General features: G+C 38.8%; 1 protein-coding gene and 1 pseudogene across 1 annotated transcript; both read right to left on the bottom strand.

Moving 5' to 3' along the window:
• Positions 1–22,893, bottom strand: part of LOC100442523 (alanyl-tRNA editing protein Aarsd1-like) — a 139,593-nt pseudogene that overhangs the window by 33,187 nt on the left and 83,513 nt on the right.
• Positions 17,491–18,803, bottom strand: LOC100442162 (small ribosomal subunit protein uS2B-like). The gene has a single exon (XM_024240430.3). The coding sequence runs from the start codon at positions 18,132–18,134 to the stop codon at positions 17,598–17,600; it is 537 nt and encodes a 178-aa protein (XP_024096198.1). The 5' UTR covers positions 18,135–18,803; the 3' UTR covers positions 17,491–17,597.

The raw sequence follows: 22,893 nt of genomic DNA, 5'->3' as shown, positions 1-22,893 counted from the left end.
GACAGAAAAATTTTTAACTAAGTTGCATTTAGTGTTGCTCTCCTGGGACTCTAGGAGTGATGTCAACAATTTTTTCTAGGAAGTGATTAAATAGGCCCCAAGAATTATTTTTCTCAAATTTTCTTTTTATTTTTGGTTTGAGACAGAGTCTTACTCTGTCACCCAGGTTGGAGTGCAGTGGCGCAATCATGGCTCGCCATCGCCTTGACATCTAGGCTCAGGTGATCCTCTCATCTCAGCCTCCCAAGTAGCTGGGACTACAGGTGTGTGCCAGCACACTTGGCTAATTTTTGTATTTTTTTTTTTTGAGATGGGGTCTAGCTCTGTTGCCCAGGCTGGAGTGCAGTGGTGCAATCTCGGCTCACTGCAACCTCTGCCTCCCAGGTTCAAGTGATTCTCCTGCCTCAGCCTCCTGAGTAGCTAGGATTACAGGTGCCCACCACCATGCCTGGCTAAGTTTTGTATTTTTAGTAGAGACGGGGTTTCACCATGTTAGCCAGGATGGTCTTGATCTCCTGACCTCGTGATCCTCTCACCTTGGCCTCCCAAAGTGTTGGGATTACAGGTGTGAGCCACTGCGCCTGGCCCAAGACAGAGTCTTGCTCTGTGGCCAGGCTGTGGTGCAGTGGCGTGATCTCAGCTCACTGCAGCCCCCGGCTCCCTGGTTCAAGCAATTCTCCTGCCTCAGCCTCTCAAGTAGCTGGGATTACAGGCATGTGCCACCACGCCCAGCTAATGTTTGTATTTTTAGTAGAGATGGGGTTTCACTATGTTGGTGAGGGTGGTCTTGATCTCCTGACTTTGTGATCCGCCCACCTCAGCCTCCCAAAGTGCTGGGATTACAGGCATGAGCCACCACGCTTGGCCATTAATTTATCATTTTATGAAAGCATATTTTGTTTTCAATAATTTTTTTATTTTGAATTTAAATTACTTCTGCTATCATCTTTGTTATTTTCTTTCTTCTTTTTGCCTTGGATTTAATTTGCTTTTATTTCTGTAGTTCCATATGGTGGAGACATATCATTGATTTCAATTTTTTTCTTTTATAATATAAACATATAAAGCTATAAGTTTTATAAGCATCAGTTTAGTAAACATCTCATAAATGTTCACATATTGTGGATTCATTTTAATTCAGTTAAAATATCTATTTTTGAGGCAGTTCACACCAAATGGTAAAGAAATTAGCAAAAACTTTTTCCCAAACAGGTGACCAATATTGATGATATAAAACACGATTTCAGATGTGTTGAAACTAATCAAAAACATACAACAAATTAAAAAGCATTTATTCAACAAAAAACAAACCTTGGTGAAAATGGTGGGGCCCTTGGCTTTTTTTTTTTTTTTTTTTTTTGAGATTGAGTCTCGCTCTGTCGCCCAGGCTGGAGTGCAGTGGCTGGATCTCGGCTCGCTGCAAGCTCTGCCTCCCAGGTTTACTCCAGTCTCCTGCCTCAGCCTCCCGAGTAGCTGGGACTACAGGCACCCACCACCACGCCCGGCTAATTTTTTGTATTTTTAGTAGAGATGGGGTTTCACCATGTTAGCCAGGATGGTCTCAATCTCCTGACCTCATGATCCACCCACCTTGGCCTCCCAAAGTGCTGGGATTACAGGCATGAGCCACTGCGCCCAGCCTGGCCCTTGGCATTTTAACTTACAACTGTTCCCATTCACCACCCCATCCCCCAACACTCAGTATCACAGCATGGTAAACTGGCAGTTTTGCTGTCCTCAGAGTCACCTGACTTGATTTGGATCTCTACAAAAATGCTTCTCACCTAACTCACTGTCAAAAACAATTAGTTGGTGGCAAACAATTAGGTAAATTCAACATTGTGGCTCTTTATTGCTGCAAGAAACAAGATAAAAAATTCAGTGGACAACCTGAGAAATGGGAAAATAATAAAAAGCTTTAGGGGGTGGCAGGCAAGGTGGCTGAATAATAACAGCTGTGGTCTGAAGATCCCAGTGAGCTCATCACAGAAGGAGGATGATTTCTGCATTTCCAACTGAGGTACCCAGCTCATCTCATTGGGATTGGTTAGACAGTGGGTGCAGCCCACGAAGGGCCAGCTGAGCAGGGTGGGGTGTTGCCTCACCCAGGAAACACAAGGGGTCAAGGGACTCCCTTCCCTAGCCAAGGGAAGCTGTGAGGGACTGTGCCGTGAAAAATGGTGCAGTCCAGCCCAGATACTATGCTTTTCCCATGGTCTTTGCAACCCACAGATCAGGAGATTCCCTCAGGTGCCTATGCTACCAGGGCCCTGGGCTTCAAGCACAAAATTGGGTGGCTGTTTGGGCAGACACTGAGATAGCTGCAGTTTCTTTTCATACCCCAGTGGCACCTGGAACACCAGCAAGACAGAACTGTTGACTCCCCCTAGAAAGGGGGCTGAAGCCAGGGAGCCAAGTGGTCTAGCTCAGTGGATCCCACCCCAACAAGGCGCATCAAGCTAAGTTCCATGGGCTTGAAATTCTCGCTACCAGCACAGCAGTCTGAAGTTGACCTGGGACACACAAGCTTGGTGGGGGTAGAGGCATCTGCTGATACTGAGGCTTGGTTAGGCAGTTTTCTGCTGTCAGTGTAAACAAAGCTGCCAGGAAGTTCAAACTGGGCAGAGCCCACCACAGTTCGGCAAAAACTGTAGCCAGACTGCCTCTCTAGATTCCTCCTCTCTGGGCAGGGCATCTCTGAAAGAAAGGCAGCAGCCCCAGTCAGGTGTTTATAGAAAAAACTCCCAGCTCCCTGGGACAGAGCACCTGGGGAAAGGGGCAGCTGTGGGTGCAGCTTCAGCAGACTTAAACATTCCCACCTACCGGCTCTGAAAATAGCAGAAAATCTCCCAGCACAGTGCTCGAGCTCTGCTAAGGGAAAGATGGCCTCCTCAAGTGGGTCCCTGACCCCTGTGCCTCCTGACTAGGAGACACCTCCCAGAAGGGGTTAACAGACACCTCATACAAGAGGGCTCCAGCTGGCATCTGGCAGGTGCCCCTCTGGGATGAAGCTTCCAAAGGAAGAAACAGGCAGCAATCTTTGCAGTTCTGCAGCCTCCACTGGTGATACCCAGGCAAATAGGGTCTGGAGTGGCCCTCCAGCAAACTGCAGCAGACCTGCAGCTGAGTGGCATGACTGTTAGAAGGAAAACTAACAAACAGAAAGGAATAGCATCAACATCAACAAAAAGGACTTCCACACAAAAACCCCATCCAAAGGTCACCAACGTCAAAGACCAAAGGTAGATAAATCCATGATGATGAGGAAAAACCAGTGCAAAAGGCTGAAAATTCCAAAAACCAGAACACCTCTTCTCCTCCAAAGGATCACAACTCCTCGCCAGCAAGGGAACAAAACTGGACGGAGAATGAGTTTAACAAATTGACAGAAGTAGGCTTCAGAACGTGGGTAATAACAAACTCCTCTAAGCTAAAGGAGCATGTTCTAACACAATGCAGTGAAACTAAGAACCTTGAGAAAAGGTTAGAGGAATTGCTAACTAGAATAACGAGTTTAGAGAAGAACATAAATGACCTGATGGAGCCAAAAAACACAGCACGAAAACTTCATGAAGCATACACAAATGTCAATAGATGAATTGATTGTAGAGTTTCTGCAGAGAGATTCTCCTTCAAGCAGTAGAAGGGATACCAGAGATTGAAGGTCAACTTAATGAAATAAAGTGAGAAGACAAGATTAGAGAAAAAAAGAATGAAAAGGCATGAACAAAGCCTCCAAGAAATATGGGACTATGTGAAAAGCCCAAATCTATGATTGATTGGGGTCCCTAAAAGTGACGTGGAGAATGGAACCAATTTGGAAAACACTCTTCAGGATATTATCCAGGAGAATTCCCCCAACCTAGCAAGACAGACCAATATTCAAATTGGGGAAATATACAGGACACCACAAAGATACTCTTCAAGAAGGGCAACTCCAAGACACATAATTGTCAGATTCACCAAGGTTGAAATGAAGGAAAAAATGTTAAGGGCAACCAGAGAGAAAGTTCGACTTACCCACAAAGGGAAGCCCATCAGACTAACAGCAAATCTCTCTGCAGAAACCCTACAAGCTAGAAGAGAGTGGGGGGCCAATATTCAACATTCTGTAAAAAAAGAATTTTCAACTCAGAATTTCATATCCAGCCAAACTAAGCTTCATAAGTGAAGAAATAAAATCATTTACAGAAGCAAATTCTGACATTTTGTCTCCACCAGGCCTGCCTTACAAGAACTCCTGAAAAAAGCACTACACATAAAAAGGAACAACGGGTACCAGCCACTGCAAAAACATACCAAATTGTAAAGGCCATCGATACTATGAAGAAACTGCATCAACTAATGTGGAAAATAACCAGCTAGCATCATAAAGAGAGGATCAAATTCACACACAATACTAACCTTAAATATAAACAGGCTAAATACCCCAATTAAAAGACACAGACTGGCAAATTGGATAAACAGTCAAGACCCGTCGGTGTGCTGTATTCAGGAGACCCATCTCATGTGCAAAGATGCACATAGGCTCAAAATAAAGGGATGGAGGAATATTTACCAAGCAAATGGAAAGCAAAAAAAAAAAAAAAGGCAGGGGTTGCAATCCCAGTCCCTGATAAAAAAGACTTTAAGCCAACAAAGATCAAAAGAGACAAAAAAGGGCATTACATAATGGTAAAGGGATCAATGCAGCAAGAAGAGGTAACTCCTAAATATATATGCATTCAATACAGGAGCACCCAGATTAATAAAGCAAATTCCTAGAGACCTACAAAGAGACTTAGATTCCCACACAATAGTGGGAGACTTTCACACCCCACTGTCAATATTAGACAGATCAATGAGAGAGAAAATTAACAAGAATATTCAGGACTTCAACTCAGCTCTGGACCAAGCAGAACTAATAGACATCTACAGAACCCTCAACCAAAAATCAACAGAATATACATTTTTCTCAGCATCACATGGCACTTATTCTAAAATTGACCACATAACTGGAAGTAAAACACTCCTCAGCAAATGCAAAAGAATGGAAATCATAACAGTCTCTCAGACCACAGTGCAATCAAATTAGAACTCAGGATTAAGAAATTCACTCAAAACCACAAAACTACATGGAAATTGAACAACCTGCTCCTGAATGACTACTGGGTGAGTAATGAAATTAAGGCAGAAAAATAAAGATATTCTTTGAAACCAATGAGAACAAAGACACAACGTACCAGAATCTCTGGGACACAGCTAAAGCAGTGTTAAGAGGGAAATTTATAGCACCAAATGCCAACAAGAGAAAGCAGGAAAGATCTAAAATTGACACCCTAAAATTACAATTTAAAAAACTAGAGAAGCAAGAGTGAACAAATTCAACAGCTAGCAGAAGACAAGAAATAACTAAGATCAGAGCAGAACTGAAGGAGATAGAGACAGTAAAAAACTTAAAAAAAAAAAATCAGTGAATCCAGGAGCTGGTTTTTTGAAAAGATCAACAAAATAAATAGACTGCTAGCCAAACTAATAAACAAGAAGAGAGAGAAGAATCAAATAGATGCAATAAAAAATGATAAAATGATATCACCACTGATCCCACAAGAATACAAATTACAATCAGATAATACTATAAACACCTCTATACAAATAAACTAGAAAATCCAGTAGAAATGGATAAATTCCTGGACACATGCATTCCTTCTGAAACTATTCCAAACAACAAAAAAAGAGAGACTCCTCCCTAACTCATTTTATGAGGCCAGCATCATCCCGATACCAAAACCTGGCAGAGACACAACAAAAAAAGAAAATTTCAGGCCAATATCCCTGATGAACATTGATGCGAAAATCCTCGATAAAATAGTGGCCAACCAAATACAGCAGCACATCAAAAAGCTTATCTACCATGATCAAGTCGGCTTCATCCCTGGGATGCAAGTCTGGTTCAACATAGGCAAATCAATAAGCATAATGCATCACATAAACAGAAGCAATGACAAAGACCACATGATTATCTCAATAGATGCAGAAAAGGCCTTCAACAAAATTCAACACCCCTTCATGCTAAAAACTCTCAATAAACTAGGTATTGGTGGACCCTATCTCAAAATAATAAGAGCTATTTATGAAAAACCCACAGCCAATATCATACTGAATGAGCAAAAACTGGAAGCATACCCTTTGAAAACCAGCACAAGAAAAGGATGCCCTCTCTCACCACTCCTATTCAACATAGTATTGGAAATTCTGGCCAGGGAAATAAGGCAAGAGAAAGAAATAAATGATATTCAAATAGGAAGAGAGGACATCACATTGTCTCTGTTTGCAGATGACATGACTGTATATTTAGAAAACCCCATTGTATCAGCCCGAAATCTCCTTAAGCTGATAAGCAACTTCAGCAAAGTCTCAGGATACAAAATCAATGTACAAAAATCACAATCATTCCTACAAACCAATAACAGGCAAGCAGAGAGCCAAATCGTGAGTGAACCCACATTCACAATTGCTACAAAAAGAATAACATACCTAGGAATACAACTTACCAGGGAGGTGAAGGACCTCTTCAAAGAGAACTACAAACCACTGCTCAAGGAAATAAGAGAGGACACAAATAAACGGAAAAACATTCCATGCTCCTGGATAAGAAGAATCAATATTATGAAAATGGCCATACTGACCAAAGTAATTTATAGATTCAATGCTGTCCCCATCAAGCTACCATGTACTTTCTTAACAGAATTAGAAAAAATTACTTTAAATTTCATATGGAACCAGAAAAGAGCCCATATAGCCAAGACAATCCTAAAAAAAAAAAGAATAAAGCTGGAGGCATCACACTTCCTGACTTTAAACTATACTACAAGTCTACAGTAACCAAAACAGCATGGTACTGGTACCAAAACAGAGATATAGACCAATGGAACATAACAGAGGCCTCAGAAATAACCACACATCTACAACCATCTGATCTTTGACAAACTTGACAAAAACAAGCAATGGGGAAAGGATTCCATATTTAATAAATGGTATTGGGAAAGCTGGCTAGCCATATGCAGAAAACTGAAACTGGACCCTTTCCTTACACCTTATACAAAAATTAATATGGATTAAAGACTGAAACAGAAGACCTAAAACGCTAAAATCCCTAGAAGAAAACCTAGGCAATACCATTCAGGACATAGGCATGGGCAAAGACTTCAGGACTAAAGCAACAAAAGCCAAAATTGACAAATAGGATCTAATTAAACTAAAGAGCTTCTGCACAGGAAAAGAAACTATCATCAGAGTGAACAGGCAACCCACAGAATGGGAGAAAATTTTTGCAATCTATCCATCTGACAAAGGGCTAATATCCAGAATCTACAAAGAACTGAAAGAAATTTACAAGAAAAAAAGGAACAACCCCATCAAAAAGTTGGCAAAGGATATGAACAGGCACTTCTCAAAAGAAGACATTTACACAGCCAACAAACATGAAAAAAAGCTCATCATCACTTGTCATTAGGGAAATGCAAATTGAAACCACAATGAGATACCATCTCACACCAGTTAGAATGGCAATCATTAAAAAGTCAGGAAACAACAGATGCTGGAGAGGCTGTGGAGAAATAGGAACACTTTTACACTGTTGGTGGGAGTGTAAATTAGTTCAACCATTATGGAAGATAGTGTGGTGATTCCTCAAGGATCTAGAATTAGAAATACCATTTGACCCAGCAATCCCATTACTGAGTATATACCCAAAGGATTATAAGTCATTCTACTATAAAGACACATGCACACGTATGTTCATTGTGGCTCTATTCACAATAGCAAAGACTTGGAGCCAACCCAAATGCCCATCAATGATAGACTGGATAAAGAAATTGTTGCACATATCCACCATGGAATACTATGCAGCCATAAAAAAGGATGAATTCATGTCCTTTGCAGGGACATGGATGAAGCTAGAAACCATCATTCTTAGCAAACTAACAAGAACAGAAAACCAAACAAACACTGCATGTTCTCACTCATAAATGGGAGTTGAACAATGAGAACACATGGACACAGGGAGTGGAACATCACACACCAGGGCCTGTTAGAGAGGTGGGGCACTAGAGGTGGGATAGCATTAAGAGAAATACCTAATGTAGATGACAGGTTGATAGGTGCAGCAAACCACCATGGCACATGTATACCTATGTAACAAACCTGCACATTCTGCACATGCACCCCAGAACTTAAAGTATTAAAAAAAAGAAGAACAGAAACCAAAACAGATCCATCCTTGTATGATTAATTAATGTACAGACAAAGGTGCCAAAGCAATCCAATGGGAAAAGAAAGTCTTTTTAACAAATGGTGCTGAACAACTAGACATCAGTATGGAAAATAACAATGTTGTCTCCTACCTTATACCATAGACAGAAGTTAATTTGAGATGGTGATGTGGTTTGGATTTGTGTCTCCACCCAAATATCATGTCAAATTGTAATCCCCAATGTTGCGGGAGGGGCCTGCTGGGAGGTAATTGGATCATGGAAGCACATTTCCCCCTAGCTGTTCTCATGATAGCAAGTTCTCACGAGATCTGATTGTTTAAAAGTGTGTAGCACCTCCCACTTCACTCTCTTCGTCCTGCTCCAGCCATGTAAGATGTGCTTGCTTCCCCTTCTACCATGATTGAAAGTTTCCTGAGGCATCCCCAGGGATGCTTCCTGTATAACCTGTGGAACCATGAACCAATTAAATCTCTTAAAAAAAAAAAAAAAAAAAGAAGAAGAAGATGGCCAAATAGGAACAGCTCCAGTCTACAGCTCCCAGCATGAGCGATGCAGAAGATGGTCGTGGTTTCTGCATTTACAACTGAGGTACCGGGTTCATCTCACTGTGGCTTGTTGGAGAGTGGGTGCAGGAAAGTGGGTGCAGTGCACTGAGCAAGAGCCAAAGCAGGGCAAGGCATTGCCTCACCCAGGAAGCGCAAGGGATCAGGGAATTCCCTTTCCTAGCCAAGCAAAGGTGTGACTGACAGCACCTGGAAAATCAGGTCACTGCCACCGTAATACTGCACTTTTCCAATGGTCTTAGGAAACAGCACACCAGGAGATTATATCCCACGCCTGGATCAGAGGGTCCCACGCCCACGGATCCTCACTCATTCCTAGCACAGCAGTCTGAGATCGAACTGCAAGGCGGCAGCGAGGCTGGGGGAGGGGCGCCCACCATTGCCGAGGCTTGAGTAGGTAAACAAAGTAGCTGGGAAGCTCGAACTGGATGGAGCCCACCGCAGCTCAAGGAGGCCTCCCTGCCTCTGTAGACTCCACCTCTGGGAGCAGGGCATAGCCGAACAAAAGGCAGCAGAAACCTCTGAAGACTTAAATGTCCCTGTCTGACAGCTTTGAAGAGAGTGGTCGTTCTCCCAGCACAGAGTTTGAAATCTGAAAATGGACAGACTACCTCCTCAAGTGGGTCCCTGACCCCCGAATAGCCTAACTGGGAGGAACCCCCCCAGCAGGAGCAGACTGACACCTCACACAGCCAGGTACCCCTCTGAGATGAAACTTCCAGAGGAATGATCAGGCAGCAACATTTTCTGTTCAGCAATATTTGCTGTTCTGCAGCCACTGCTGCTGATACCCAGGCAAACAGGGTCTGGGGTGGACCTCCAGCAAACTCCAACAGACCTGCAGCTAAGTGTCCTGACTGTTAGAAGGAAAACTAACAAACAGAAAGGACATGCACACAAAAACCCCATCTGTACGTCACTATCATCAAAGACCAAAGGTAGATAAAACCACAAAGATGGGGAAAAAGCAGAGCAGAAAAACGGAAAATTCTAAAAATCAGAGCACCTCTCCCCCTCCAAAGGAATGCACCTCCTCACCATCAATGGAACAAAGCTGGAGGGAGAATGACCTTGATGAATTGAGAGAAGAAGGCTTCAGACAATCAAACTTCTCTGAGCTAAAGCAGGAAGTTCGAACCCATTGAAAAGAAGTTAAAAACCTTGAAAAAAGATTAGATGAATGGCTAACTAGAATAACCAGTGGAGAGAAGTCCTTAAAGGACCTGATGGAGCTGAAAACCATGGCACGAGAACTACATGACAAATGCACAAGCTTCAGTAGCTGATTCGATCAACTGGAAGAAAGGGTATCAGGGATTGAAGATCACATGAATGAAATGAAATGAGAAATTTAGAGAAAAAAGAATAAAAAGAAATGAACAAAGCCACCAAGAAATATGGGACTATGTGAAAAGACCAAATCTACGTCTGATTGGTGTACCTGAAAGTGACGGGGAGAATGGAACCAAGTTGGAAAACACTCTGCAGGGTATTATCCAGGAGAACTTCCCAAACCTAGGAAGGGAGGCCAACATTCAAATTCAGGAAATACAGAGAACTCCACAAAGATACTCCTCGAGAAGAGCAACTCCAAGACACATAATTGTCAGACTCACCAAAGTTGAAATGAAGGAAAAAGTCTTCAGGGCAGCCAGAGAGAAAGGTCGGGATACCCACAAAGGGAAGCCCATCAGACTAACAGTTGATCTCTCGGCAGAAACTCTACAAGCCAGAAGAGAGTGGAGGCCAATATTCAACATTCTTAAAGAAAAGAATTTTCAACCCAGAATTTCATATCCAGCCAAACTAAGCTTCATAAGTGAAGGAGAAATAAAATACTTTACAGACAAGGAAATGCTGAGAGATTTTGTCACCACCAGGCCTGCCCTAAAAGAGCTCCTGAAGGAAGCACTAAACATGGAAAGGAACAACCGGTACCAGCCACTGCAAAATCATGCCAATTGAAAAGACCATCGAGGCTAGGAAGAAACTGCATCAACTAACGAGCAAAATAACCAGCTAACATCATAATGACAGGATCAAATTCACACATAACAATATTAACCTTAAATGTAAATGGGCTAAATGCTCCCAATTAAAAGGCACAGACTGGCAAATTGGATAAAGAGTCAAGACCCATCAGTGTGCTGTATTCAGGAAACCCATCTCACATGCAGAGATACACATAGGCTCAAAATAAAGGGATGGAGGGAGATCTACCAAGCAAAAGGAAAACAAAAAAAGGCAGGGGTTGCAATCCTAGTCTCTGATAAAACAGACTTTAAACCAACAAAGATCAAAAGAGACAAAGAAGGCCATTACATAATGGTAAAGGGATCAATTCAACAAGAAGAGGTAACTATCCTAAATATATATGCACCCAATACAGGAGCACCCAGATTCATGAAGCAAGTCCTTAGATACCTACAAAGAGACTTAGACTCCCACACAATAATAATGGGAGACTTTAACACCCCACAGTCAACATTAGAAAGATCAATGAGACAGAAAGTTAACAAGGATATCCAGGAATTGAACTCAGCTCTGCACCAAGCAGACCTAATAGACATCTACAGAACTCTCCACCCCAAATCAACAGAATATACATTCTTCTCAGCACCACATCACACTTATTCCTAAATCGACCACATAGTTGGAAGTAAAGCACTCCTCAGCAAAGGTAAAAGAACAGAAATTATAACAAACTGTCTCTCAGACTACAGTGTAATCAAATTAGAACTCAGGATTAAGAAACTTACTCAAACCCATTCAACTACATGGAAACTGAAAAACCTGCTCCTGAAAGACTACTGGGTACATAACGAAATGAAGGCAGAAATAAAGATGTTCTTGGAAACCAATGAGAAGAAAGACACAACATACCAGAATATCTGGGACACATTCAAAGCAGTGTGTACAGGGAAATTTATAGCACTAAATGCCCACAAGAGAAAGCAGGAAAGATCTAAAATTGACACCCTAACATCACAATTAAAAGAACTAGAGAAGCAAGAGCAAACACATTCAAAAGCCAGTAGAAGGCAAGAAATAACTAAGATCAGAGCAGAACTGAAGGAGATAGAGACACAAAAAACCCTTCAAAGAAATCAATGAATCCAGGAGCTGGTTTTTTGAAAAAGATCAACAAAATGGATAGACCACTAGCAAGAGTAATAAAGAAGAAAAGAAAAGAGAGAAGAATCAAATAGATGCAATAAAAAATGATAAAGGGGATATCACCACCGATCCCACAGAAATACAAACTACCATCAGAGAATACTATAAACACCTCTACACAAATAAACTAGAAAATCTAGAAGAAATGGATAAATTCCTCAACACATATACCCTCCCAAGACTAAACCAGGAAGAAGTTGAATCTCTGAATACACCAATAACAGGCTCTGAAATTGAGGCAATAATTAATAGCTTATCAACCAAAAAAAGTCCAGGACCAGACGGATTTACAGCCAAATTCTACCAGAGGTACAAGGCAGAGTTTGTACCATTCCCTCTGAAATTATTCCAATCAATAGAAAAAGAGGGAATCCTCCCTAACTCATTTTATGAGGACAGTATCACCCTGATACCAAAGCCTGGCAGAGACACAACAGAAAAAAGAGAATTTTAGACCAATGTCTCTGATGAACATCAATGCAAAAATCCCCAATAAAATACTGGCAAACTGAATCCAGCAGCATATAAGAAAGCTTATCCAACATAATCAAGTGGGCTTCATCCCTGGGATACAAGGCTGGTTCAACATACGCAAATCAGTAAACGTAATCCAGCATATAAACAGAACCAAGAACAAAAACCACATGATTATCTCAATAGATGCAGAAAAGGCCTTTGAGAAAATTCAACAACTCTTCATGCTAAAAACTCTCAATAAATTAGGTATTGATGGGACATATCTCAAAATAATAAGAGCTATTTATGACAAACCCACAGTCAATATCATACTGAATGGGCAAAAGCTGGAAGCATTCCCTTTGAAAATGGGCACAAGACAGGGATGCCCTCTCTCACCACTCCTATTCAACATAGTGTTGGAAGTTCTGGCCAGGGCAATCAGCCAGGAGAAAGAAATGAAGGGTATTCAATTAGGAAAAGAGGAAGTCAAATTGTCCCTGTTTGCAGATGACATGATTGTATATCTAGAAAACCCCATTGTCTCAGCCCAAAATCTCCTAAAGCTGATAAGCAACTTCAGCAAAGTCTCAGGATACAAAATCAATGTGCAAAAATCACAAGCATTCTTACACACCAGTAACAGACAAACAGCCAAATCATGAGTGAACTCCCATTCACAATTGCTTCAAAGAGAATAAAATACCTAGGAATCCAACTTACAAGGGATGTGAAGGACCTCTTCAACAAGAACTACAAACCACTGCTCAATGAAAGAAAAGAGGATACAAACAAATGGAAGAACATGCAAATTGATCCTATCTGTGCAAATGGATAGGAAGAATCAATATTGTGAAAATGGCCATACTGCCCAAGGTAATTTATAGATTCAATGCCATCCCCATCAAGCTACCAATGACTTTCTTCACAGAATTGGAAAAAACTACTTTAACGTTCATATGGAACCAAAAAAGGACTCACATTGCCAAGTCAATCCTAAGCCAAAAGAACAAAGCTGGAGGCATCATGCTACTGGATTTCAAACTATACTACAAGGCTACAGTAACCAAAACAGCATGGTACTGGTACCAAAGCAGAGATCCAGACCAATGGAACAGAACGGAGCCCTCAGAAATAATACCACACATCTACAGCCATCTGATCTTTGACAAACCTGATAAAAAACAAGAAATGTGGAAAGGATTCCCTATTTAATAAATGGTGCTGGGAAAACTGGCTAGCCAGATGTAGAAAGCTGAAACTGGATCCCTTCCTTACACCTTCTACAAAAATTAATCCAAGATGGATTAAAGACTTAAATGTTAGACCTAAAACCATAAAAACCCTAGAAGAAATCCTATGCAATACCATTCAGGACATAGGCATGGGCAATGACTTCATGTCTAAAACACCAAAAGCAATGGCAACAAAAGCCAAAATTGACAAATGGGATCTAATTAAACTCAAGAGCTTCTGCACAGCAAAAGAAACTACCATCAGAGTGAACAGGCAACCTACAGAATGGGAGAAAATGTTTGCAATCTGCTCCTCTGACAAAGGGCTAATATCCAGAATCTACAAAGAACTCAAACCAATTTACAAGAAAAAAACAAACAACCCCATCAAAAAGTGGGCAAAAGATATGAACAGACACTTCTTAAAAGAAGACTTTTATGCAGCCAACAGACATATGAAAAAATGCTCATCATCACTGGCCATCAGAGAAATGCAAATCAAAACCACAATGAGATACCATCTCACACCAGTTAGAATGGCGATCATTAAAAAGTCAGGAAACAACAGGTGCTGGAGAGGATGTGGAGAAATAGGAACACTTTTACACTGTTGGTGGGACTGTAAACTAGTTCAACCATTGTGGAAGTCAGTGTGGTGATTCCTCAGGGATCTAGAAGTAGAAATACCATTTAACCCAGCCATCCCCTTACTGGGTATGTACCCAAAGGATTATAAATCATGCTGCTATAAAGACACATGCACACGTATGTTTTTTTATGGCACTATTCACAATAGCAAAGACTTGGAACCAACCCAAATGTCCATCAGTGATGAACTAGATTAAGAAAATGTGGCACACATACACCATGGAATACTATGCAGCCATAAAAAATGATGAGTTCATGTCCTTTGTAGGGACATGGATGAAGCTGGAAACCATCATTCTCAGCAAACTATCACAAGGACAAAAAAACAAACACCGCATGTTCTCACTCATAGGTGGGAATTGAACAATGAGAACACTTGGACACAGGAAGGGGAACATCACACACTGGGGCCTGTTGTGGGGTGGGGGGAGGGGGAGGGTTGGCATTAGGAGATATACCTAATGTAAGTGACGAGTTAATCGGTGCAGCACACCAACATGGCACATGTATACGTATGTAACAAACCTGCACGTTGTGTACATGTACCCTAGAACTTAAAGTATAACAATTAAAAAAAAAAACCCACTGGCACTCCATTTCCAGAGAATTGAAAAGACATAGGGCCTTGCTCTGGATTAGGCGTTGGCTTGATGGTATGTTATAACTTGTTTGATCTTCCATATGAATCACTAAAATATTCTCCATATCAGCAATAAGGCTGTTTGGCTTTCTCAATATTTATGTATTTAGTGAAGTAACACTTTTAATTTTTTTCAAGAACTTTTCCTTTGCTTTCACAACTTTGCTATTTGGTGCAAGAGGCCTAGACTTCAGCCGCTCAGCCTGCCACGTGCCTTCCTCACTAAGTTTAATCATTTTGAGATTTTGATATAAGGTGAAGAAAGTGCAAGTCTTCCTACCACTTAAACAATTAGAGGCCATTTCAGGATTACTGTGTCTCGTATATTCAATATGTTTCTGTCTCAGGCAATAGGGAGGCCCTAGGTGGAGAAACAAGATGAGGTAACAACTCATCAGAAAAGCAGTCAGAAGAAACACAACATTTGCTGATTAAGTTCATGATTTTACATAAGCGAGATTCATAGTTCAATATCACAATAAAAATGGTAATAAGAATTCTGAAGAAAGTTCACTTACTATACCTAACAATAATAAAGTGGAAAATTAACAAAATGTGGTATAGAGACACAAAGTCAACACAGTGCTGCTGGAAAAAATGGCACCAACTGACTTGCTGGATGGAGGGTTGCCACATGGGTGGGTTTAAAAAAAAACCCACCATGATATCTGAGAAACATAATAAAGCCACATGCAATAAAAGTAAAAATTTTTAATATGTATTGTGTAGGCATTACAATTCCTTGGGTAATTTAATTCTAAATATTTTATTTTTTGTTAGATATTGTAAATGGGATTGTTTTCTTGATTTGTGTCAGATAGCTTGCTGTTTGATTATAGAAACATTACTAATTTGTTTTTGTTGCATTTGTCTCCTCCAATGATATTTAATTCCTTTTGTAGACCTGTTTTTGGTGAAATTCTTAAGAGTTTTCTGTACATACGATCATGTCATCTGTAAAAAAATAAATAAATAAATAAAAAATAACTCATTCCAAGTTAAATGCTTTTTATTTTCTTGACTTGTTGCTGTGGTGAAAACTTCCAGTACTATGTTGAATGCAAGTGATGAGATTGGGCATTTGTGATGTGTTTTTTATTCGAGGAAAAGCTTTTATGTTTTCCCCTCTGAATAACATGTTAGCTCTAGGTTTTAAAATCATGGGATTTATTGCACCTAGTGGCCTAGATTTCAGCCACTCAGTCTTCAACATTCCTTCCTCACTAAGTTTAATCATTGTTAGAGGCCATTTCAGGGTTACTGTTTGTCCTATTTTCAATGTGGTTCTGTCTCAGGGAATAGGGAGACCCAATTCTGTGCCTAAATGTTTGAATTGTTACCATGAAAAAATTATAAATATTCTCAAATGCTTTTATGATATTGACTGAGATGATCATATAGTTTTAATCCTTTGTTCTGTTAGTGTAATGCATAACATTAATTTCCATATATACAATCATTTTTGCATCACTGGGATGAATACCACTTGATTATGAAAAATAAAATGTTTAAAATGCACTGTTGAATTCAGGTTGCTTGTTTGTTGTAGAGGATTTGCGTGTCTATGCTCATCATAGATATTGGCCTCTGCTTGTCATAATTTTTAAAATTTTCTTTTTCATTAATTATCTCAAAATTATAATTGCATGTATTTATTGAATTCAGTGTGATGTTTTCGTATATATTTAGGTTGCATATTAATCCAATCACATGCAGTTATCATTTCTTTGTGGTGAAAACGTTGAAAAGTGTCTATTCTCTTTTGAAATATACAGTATTTTACATTTAACCATAGTCATGATAGTGTGTGAAAGAACAGAATAATTTACTCGTCTTCTCTAATTGTCACTTTGTACCTAATGGGCCAAATCAAAGGCCCCTCCCCTGTCTATTATAACCACAGTTCTACTCTCTGACTTTAGGATATCAAATTTTTATTTTCTTAGTATCCATATGAGTAAGATAATACAGCATTAGTCATTCAGTATCTAGCTTATTATGGTTAAAATGCTGCCTTCAAAATTTATTCATGTTATTGCAAATTACAGGATTTCATTATTTTTTATGGCTGGAAAGTATTGTACTTTGTATATAAATATATAACATTTTCTTTGACTGTTACCCACTGTGGGACACTTAGGTTAATCCCATATCCTAGCCACTGTAAATACTACTAAAATAAATATGGCAGTACAGATATCTTATTATCTTTGGGTGTATGCTTGATAGGAGGATTCTGGGATCATGCATTAGTTCTGTTTATAATTTTTAAGAAACCTCCCAACTATTTTCCACATTGGCTACACTAATTAACAATCACAGCAACAGTGTGTAAATATCCTGATTTGTCCACTCCCTCACCAATAGTGTAACTTTTGTCTTTTTGATTAGCAATTCTAACTGGAAGTGGTATTTTCTTGTGGATTTGGATTTGTGTTTTCCAGAATGTTAGTGATACTGGGCATTTTTTCATGTACATGTTGGTCATTTGTATTTATTCCCTTCAAAAATGTCTATTCAGGTCTTTTGCCAATTTTTTTTTTTTTTCACAACTTTTAGAAACTGACGTTTATTTTCCATCAACCATTTTTCCATGTTGCTTAAGAGCCCATGCAAGAACAGCTTAAGACCATTCAGTGGTTGCTCCTACCCATTCAGTGGCCTGAGTAGTTGGAGCTGCAGACCAGGCTTCCGTGGCAGGCTCAGGCTGAGTAGCAGTGAACTCAGGAGCTGGAGCAGTCCATTCACCCTGAAATTCCTCCTTGGTCACTGCCTTTTCAGCAGCAGCCTGCTCTTCTTTTTCAATCTCTTCAGGATCTCTGTAGAAGTAGAGATCAGGCATGACCTCCCAAGGGTGTTCACGGGAAATGGCGCCACGCATGCACAGAACTTCCTGAGCCAGCATCCACCACATCAAACCCACTGAGTGAGCTCCCTTGTTGTTGCATGGGATGGCAATGTCCACATAGCGCAGAGGAGAATCTGTGTTACACAGAGCAATGGTAAGTAGGTTAACATAAGATGCCTCCGTGAGAGGCTGGTGGTCAGCCCTGGGGTCAGTAACCACAAGCCGTGGCTCCCAGAAGGCTGCCTGGATCTGGTTAGTGAAGGTTCCAGGAGTGAAGCAGTCAGCAATTTTTGCCAATTTTTTAAAATTCATATTACTTTTTTCTTGCTATTGAATTACGTTAGTTGTATCTTCTTAACTCTTTGTCACATGTACTGTTTGCAAATATTTTCTCCAATACTGTAAATTGATATTTTCTCCGATACTGTAAATTGACTCCTCACTCTTAATACTCTTTTGCTGTGCAAAAGCTTTAAACTTTGATGTACTCTCATTTGGTTATTTTTCCTTTTATTCCCTGAAAAGTTCAGGTCTCATTTCTAAATCCTTGCCCAGCAAAATATCATGAATCATTTCTCCCATTTTCTTCAAGAAGTTTCATAGTTTCCAATTTTACATTTAATTATTTATTTAATTTGGAGTTAATTTTTGTGTATTTTTAGATGTAGACTTCTAATTCTTTTGCATGTAATTATCAAATTGTCCCTGTACCATTTACACGGTAAATGTTTTATTTTCACTGAAGTGTGCTCCTGGCAAGTTTGTAAAAAATCAGTTATGTTTAAGAGCTTTAGTTTATTTCCTTTCTACTCTGCTCCAGTTGTGTCTGTGTCTGCCTTATGCCAGACAATGCTTTTCTGGTTACTATAATTTTGTAGTCTGTATTAAAGCCAGATATTTCAATTACCCTGGATCTCTTCATTTTCTTTAATATTTTTTCATTTAAGATTTTTGTTGCTCCATACAAATTTTAGAATTATTTTCTTCTGTTTATAGGCAAAACTAACATAATATCAGAAATTTAATAGGGATGCAGAGATCAATAAATTGCTTTGAGTAGTATATATATTTTAAGATATAAATTATTCTAACCCATAAATATAAAATATATTTCTACTCATTTGTGTCATCAATTTCTTCCTTCACTGCTTTTATTACAAAATGAATTATTTTTTAAAGAGTTTTCATTACAGAAATCTTTGGCTTGTTCAGATCTCTTCCTTGGTACTTTTGTAAGCTATTGTCAATGACACTCATTTCTTGTTTTCTTTTTGAAATTACCCACCGGTGGGATATAGAAATGCTATAGGTTTTTGTATGTCTGTTGTGTATTATGCAATTTTACTGAATTTCTTTATCACTTCCAAAAGGTTTTAAGGGAAGAGTGTATTTTCTTTCTTTCTTTTTTTTTTTTTTTTTTTGAGACAGAGTCTTGCTCTGTCGCCCAGGCTGGAGTGCAGTGGCACGATCTCAGCTCACTGCAAGCTCTGCCTCCCAGGTTCACGCCATTCTTCTGCCTCAGCCTCCTGAGTAGCTGGGACTACAGGTGCCTGCAACCATGCCCGGCTAATTTATTTTTTTGTTTTTTTTTTTAGTAGAGACGGGGTTTCACCGTGTTAGCCAGGATGGTCTCGATCTCCTGACCTCATGATCCACCCGCCTTGACCTCCCAAAGTGCTGGGATTACAGGCATGAGCCACCGCGTCCGGCTGGGAGAGTGTATTTTCTACACATAAGTTCAGGTCATCTCCACACAAGCCCAATTTGCCTCCCTCTTTTCCAATCTGAATGCCTTTAATTTCCTTCTCTTGCCTAACTGTACTGGCTAGAACATCCTGAACTAGGTTGAATGAGGTGCTGAGAGTGGGCATAATTTTCTTCTTTACCTCCGAAGAAAATATTTCATGTTTCCTTCATTGATTATGATGTTAGTTGTGGGTATTTCATTTACTGCCTATATGGTATAAAGATACATTCCTTCTATGCCTAATTGGTTGACAGCTTTTATTATATCAAATTCTATAAAACTTTTATTTTTAAATCTGTTGAGATGATCGAATGGTGGTGTCCCTCCTCCTTTATAAGACTATTTAGAACATCCTTGCCTCAGAGGGACAAATCCCATTTGAACATGGCGAATAATCCTCTTAATATAAAGTGGAATTAGGTTTGACAGAAATTAGCAGTGAAGCACTATGGGCATATATTTGATAGGAGATTTTTATTATGGATACAATTTACTTGTTATTGGTCTCTTCAGATATTCTTTCTCATGACTGGATTTGCATACGTTGTATGAGTACAAGTTTTTTCATTTATTCTACGCTGCTCTTTATTACATGCTTCCTTCTGTAAAATTTGGACTGTTTGTTCTTCCCATTATATTAATAGTTGCTTCAGGTGTAACACAAGGTTATTTTTTAATTACTTTTCTGGTATCACAAATATTGGTGTCTTGTGTTTCATCTTTCATTTGTCAAAATATTTTTTAACTTCCATTTGGATTTAATGATTCACCCATTCATTATTCAAAAGCATATTGTTTAATTTCTATGTGTTCGTGAACATTCTAATGTTCATTCTACTAATAGTTCCTAGGTTCATGCAATGTGCTTAAAAATGTGGTATAATTTCTATATTATTAAAACTAGTCTTGATTCCTAACATAAGGCCTACACAAAGATCCATCTTCTGTAGAGAAGAATGTAGATTGTGCCGCTGTTAGACGAAGTATTCTGTATATGTCAGTTTGCTTTATTTGGCATGAAGTGTAGTGTAAGCCAGATGTAGTGTAAGTCAGATCCAGATGATCTGCCCATTGCTGAAACTTCAGTACTTAAGTCCCCTATTATTATTGTATGGCAATCTATCTGTCCACTCAGAACTTATTGCATTTGTTTTATGTGATTGGGCACTTCTGTTTTGGGTGTATATGTATTTACAATTACTATAACCTCTTGCTGAATTAACCCATTTTACCATTATGTAATAAACTTATTTCCCAAATTTTATGGTTTCTGGCTTCATGTATAGTTTGATGGAATAAGTTTAGCTACTGATACTCGTTTGCTTTCAATTTCTATACAATAGTTTTTCATCCCATTACTTTCAGTCCATGTGTCCTTACAAGTGAAGTGAGTGTCTTATAGGCAGTATTTTATAATATCCATTCTGCTACTCTATTTTGAATGAAGAATTTATTCCATTTACATTCAAAATATTGTTAATATTTAAAGAAATAAGTTTGTAAATTTCTTTCTTGTTTATTACTAGATCCTTCCTTCATTTTTTTATTCTCCCACTATCTTGTAATTATTTTTATCTTGTGGTGTTTTAAAATGTCTTACTTTTTATTTTTTGTGTATCTACTATAGATATTTGGTGGTTCCATGAGACAACAAAAACATCTGATAAGCCATTTTAATAACAATTTTGATAGAAAAATAAGCTGTAACATTTTTACACTAATCTCTGAATTTTGAATATTCACCTGGATACATAAAAGTTTTACATTTTAGAGGGTACATGTGGTATTTTGATACATGCATACAGTCAGTAGTAATTGAACTAGGGTAGTTGAAACATGCACCACCCCAAACATTAGTCTCTTTTTATGTTAGGAACATTATAATTCCTCTATTTCAGCAACCTTAAACAATAACATGAAATACTGTTTACTGTTGTCACCTTACTGTACTATCAAATATTAGGACTTATTTATTCTACTTGTTTTTGTACTCATTAGTCAAAATTGTCTTCCTCCCTTGAATAGAAGATCATTCAGTAACCAGCAATCAACTCTGCACACCAATCAGATCAACTGTTTTGTATTTTAACATATACGTGAGAACACGCGGTGTTTATTTTTTTGTGCTTGGCTTCTTTCACTTACCATAATGACCTCCAATTCCAGTCATGTTACTGAAAGTGATATGATTTTGTTCCTTTTAATGAACAATTTTCAATAGTGCATATATATAATATTGCCATTTTTCATGCACCCCTTGATGAACTTTCGGGTTAATTCAAAAGCTATTGTGAATAGAGCTGCAATAAGAAGATGGATGAAAATATCCCCCTAATATACTGACACCTTTCATTGTGATAAACACTGAACAGTGGAATTGACACAGTATAGTGGTTACATCATTTGTTTTATGAGACAACACAATACTGTTTTCAAGAATGGCTATACAAATTTACATTCTCAGAAACAGTAAATGAGCATAACCAATTGTATGCATGCTCACCACCATCTGTTATTTGTCTTTTATGTATTTGTTTTAATTGCACAACTTTCCATTGTGGCTTAAAATTGCACTTCTGTGATGATTAGTGACGATGAAAATTTTTACATATACCTCTTGGCAACTTATGCCTTCTTTTAATCTATCCTTTAAAATCAGATTATTTGCTTGCCTTCTGATGATGTGAATATATATTCTCATCCCTGTAAAAAACATAGTTATCAGTTTTTTTCCCATTATAATTTTGGTTTCACTATTTTGTTACCTCCATTGTGCAAAAGCATTTTAGCTAGATGTATGAACTTATGTCTATTTTTGCTTTCGTTGCCTCTGCTTTTCAGAGCTTACCAAAAAAATCTTTGCCTAGACAAATATCCAGAAGCATTTATACAAAGATTTTATCTACCATTTTTTATAGTTTCAGACATAAGCACTTAACCCATATTAATTTTTACATATGGTAAGATTCATTCTTCTGCATATGATTACCAAGTTTTCCCAGCAACTTTCATTGAAAGCACTGTCCTTTCCACAATGTATATTTATGGTGATTTTTAAACATGAATTTTTTGTAAATGTCTGGATTTATCACTGGGTTCTTGATTTCTTCCCACTGATCTACGTGTATATCATGCCAATATCATCACATTGTGTTACAATGACATTGTAGTATCTTTTGAAGTAGTATGAAGTCTTCATCTTTGCTTTTTCCTCAGGATTACTTTTGATACTCAGTATCTCCTGTGGTCTCATGAATTTTATGAATTCTTTTTCTATTTCTATGAGGAATATCATTGATTTTTGATACAAAAAGAATGAATCTG

Source organism: Pongo abelii, chromosome X, assembly GCF_028885655.2.
Source record: "Pongo abelii isolate AG06213 chromosome X, NHGRI_mPonAbe1-v2.0_pri, whole genome shotgun sequence".
Classification (NCBI taxonomy): Eukaryota; Metazoa; Chordata; class Mammalia; order Primates; family Hominidae; genus Pongo; species Pongo abelii.
The sequence above is the reverse complement of the archived record's forward strand: the minus strand, read 5'-3'. Positions and strand labels throughout refer to the sequence as shown.

Bases quoted from the DNA above. Each gene is read 5' to 3' on its own strand.
- LOC100442162 (XM_024240430.3), bottom strand. From the start codon at position 18,134: ATGAATTTTAAAAAATTGGCAAAAATTGCTGACTGCTTCACTCCTGGA.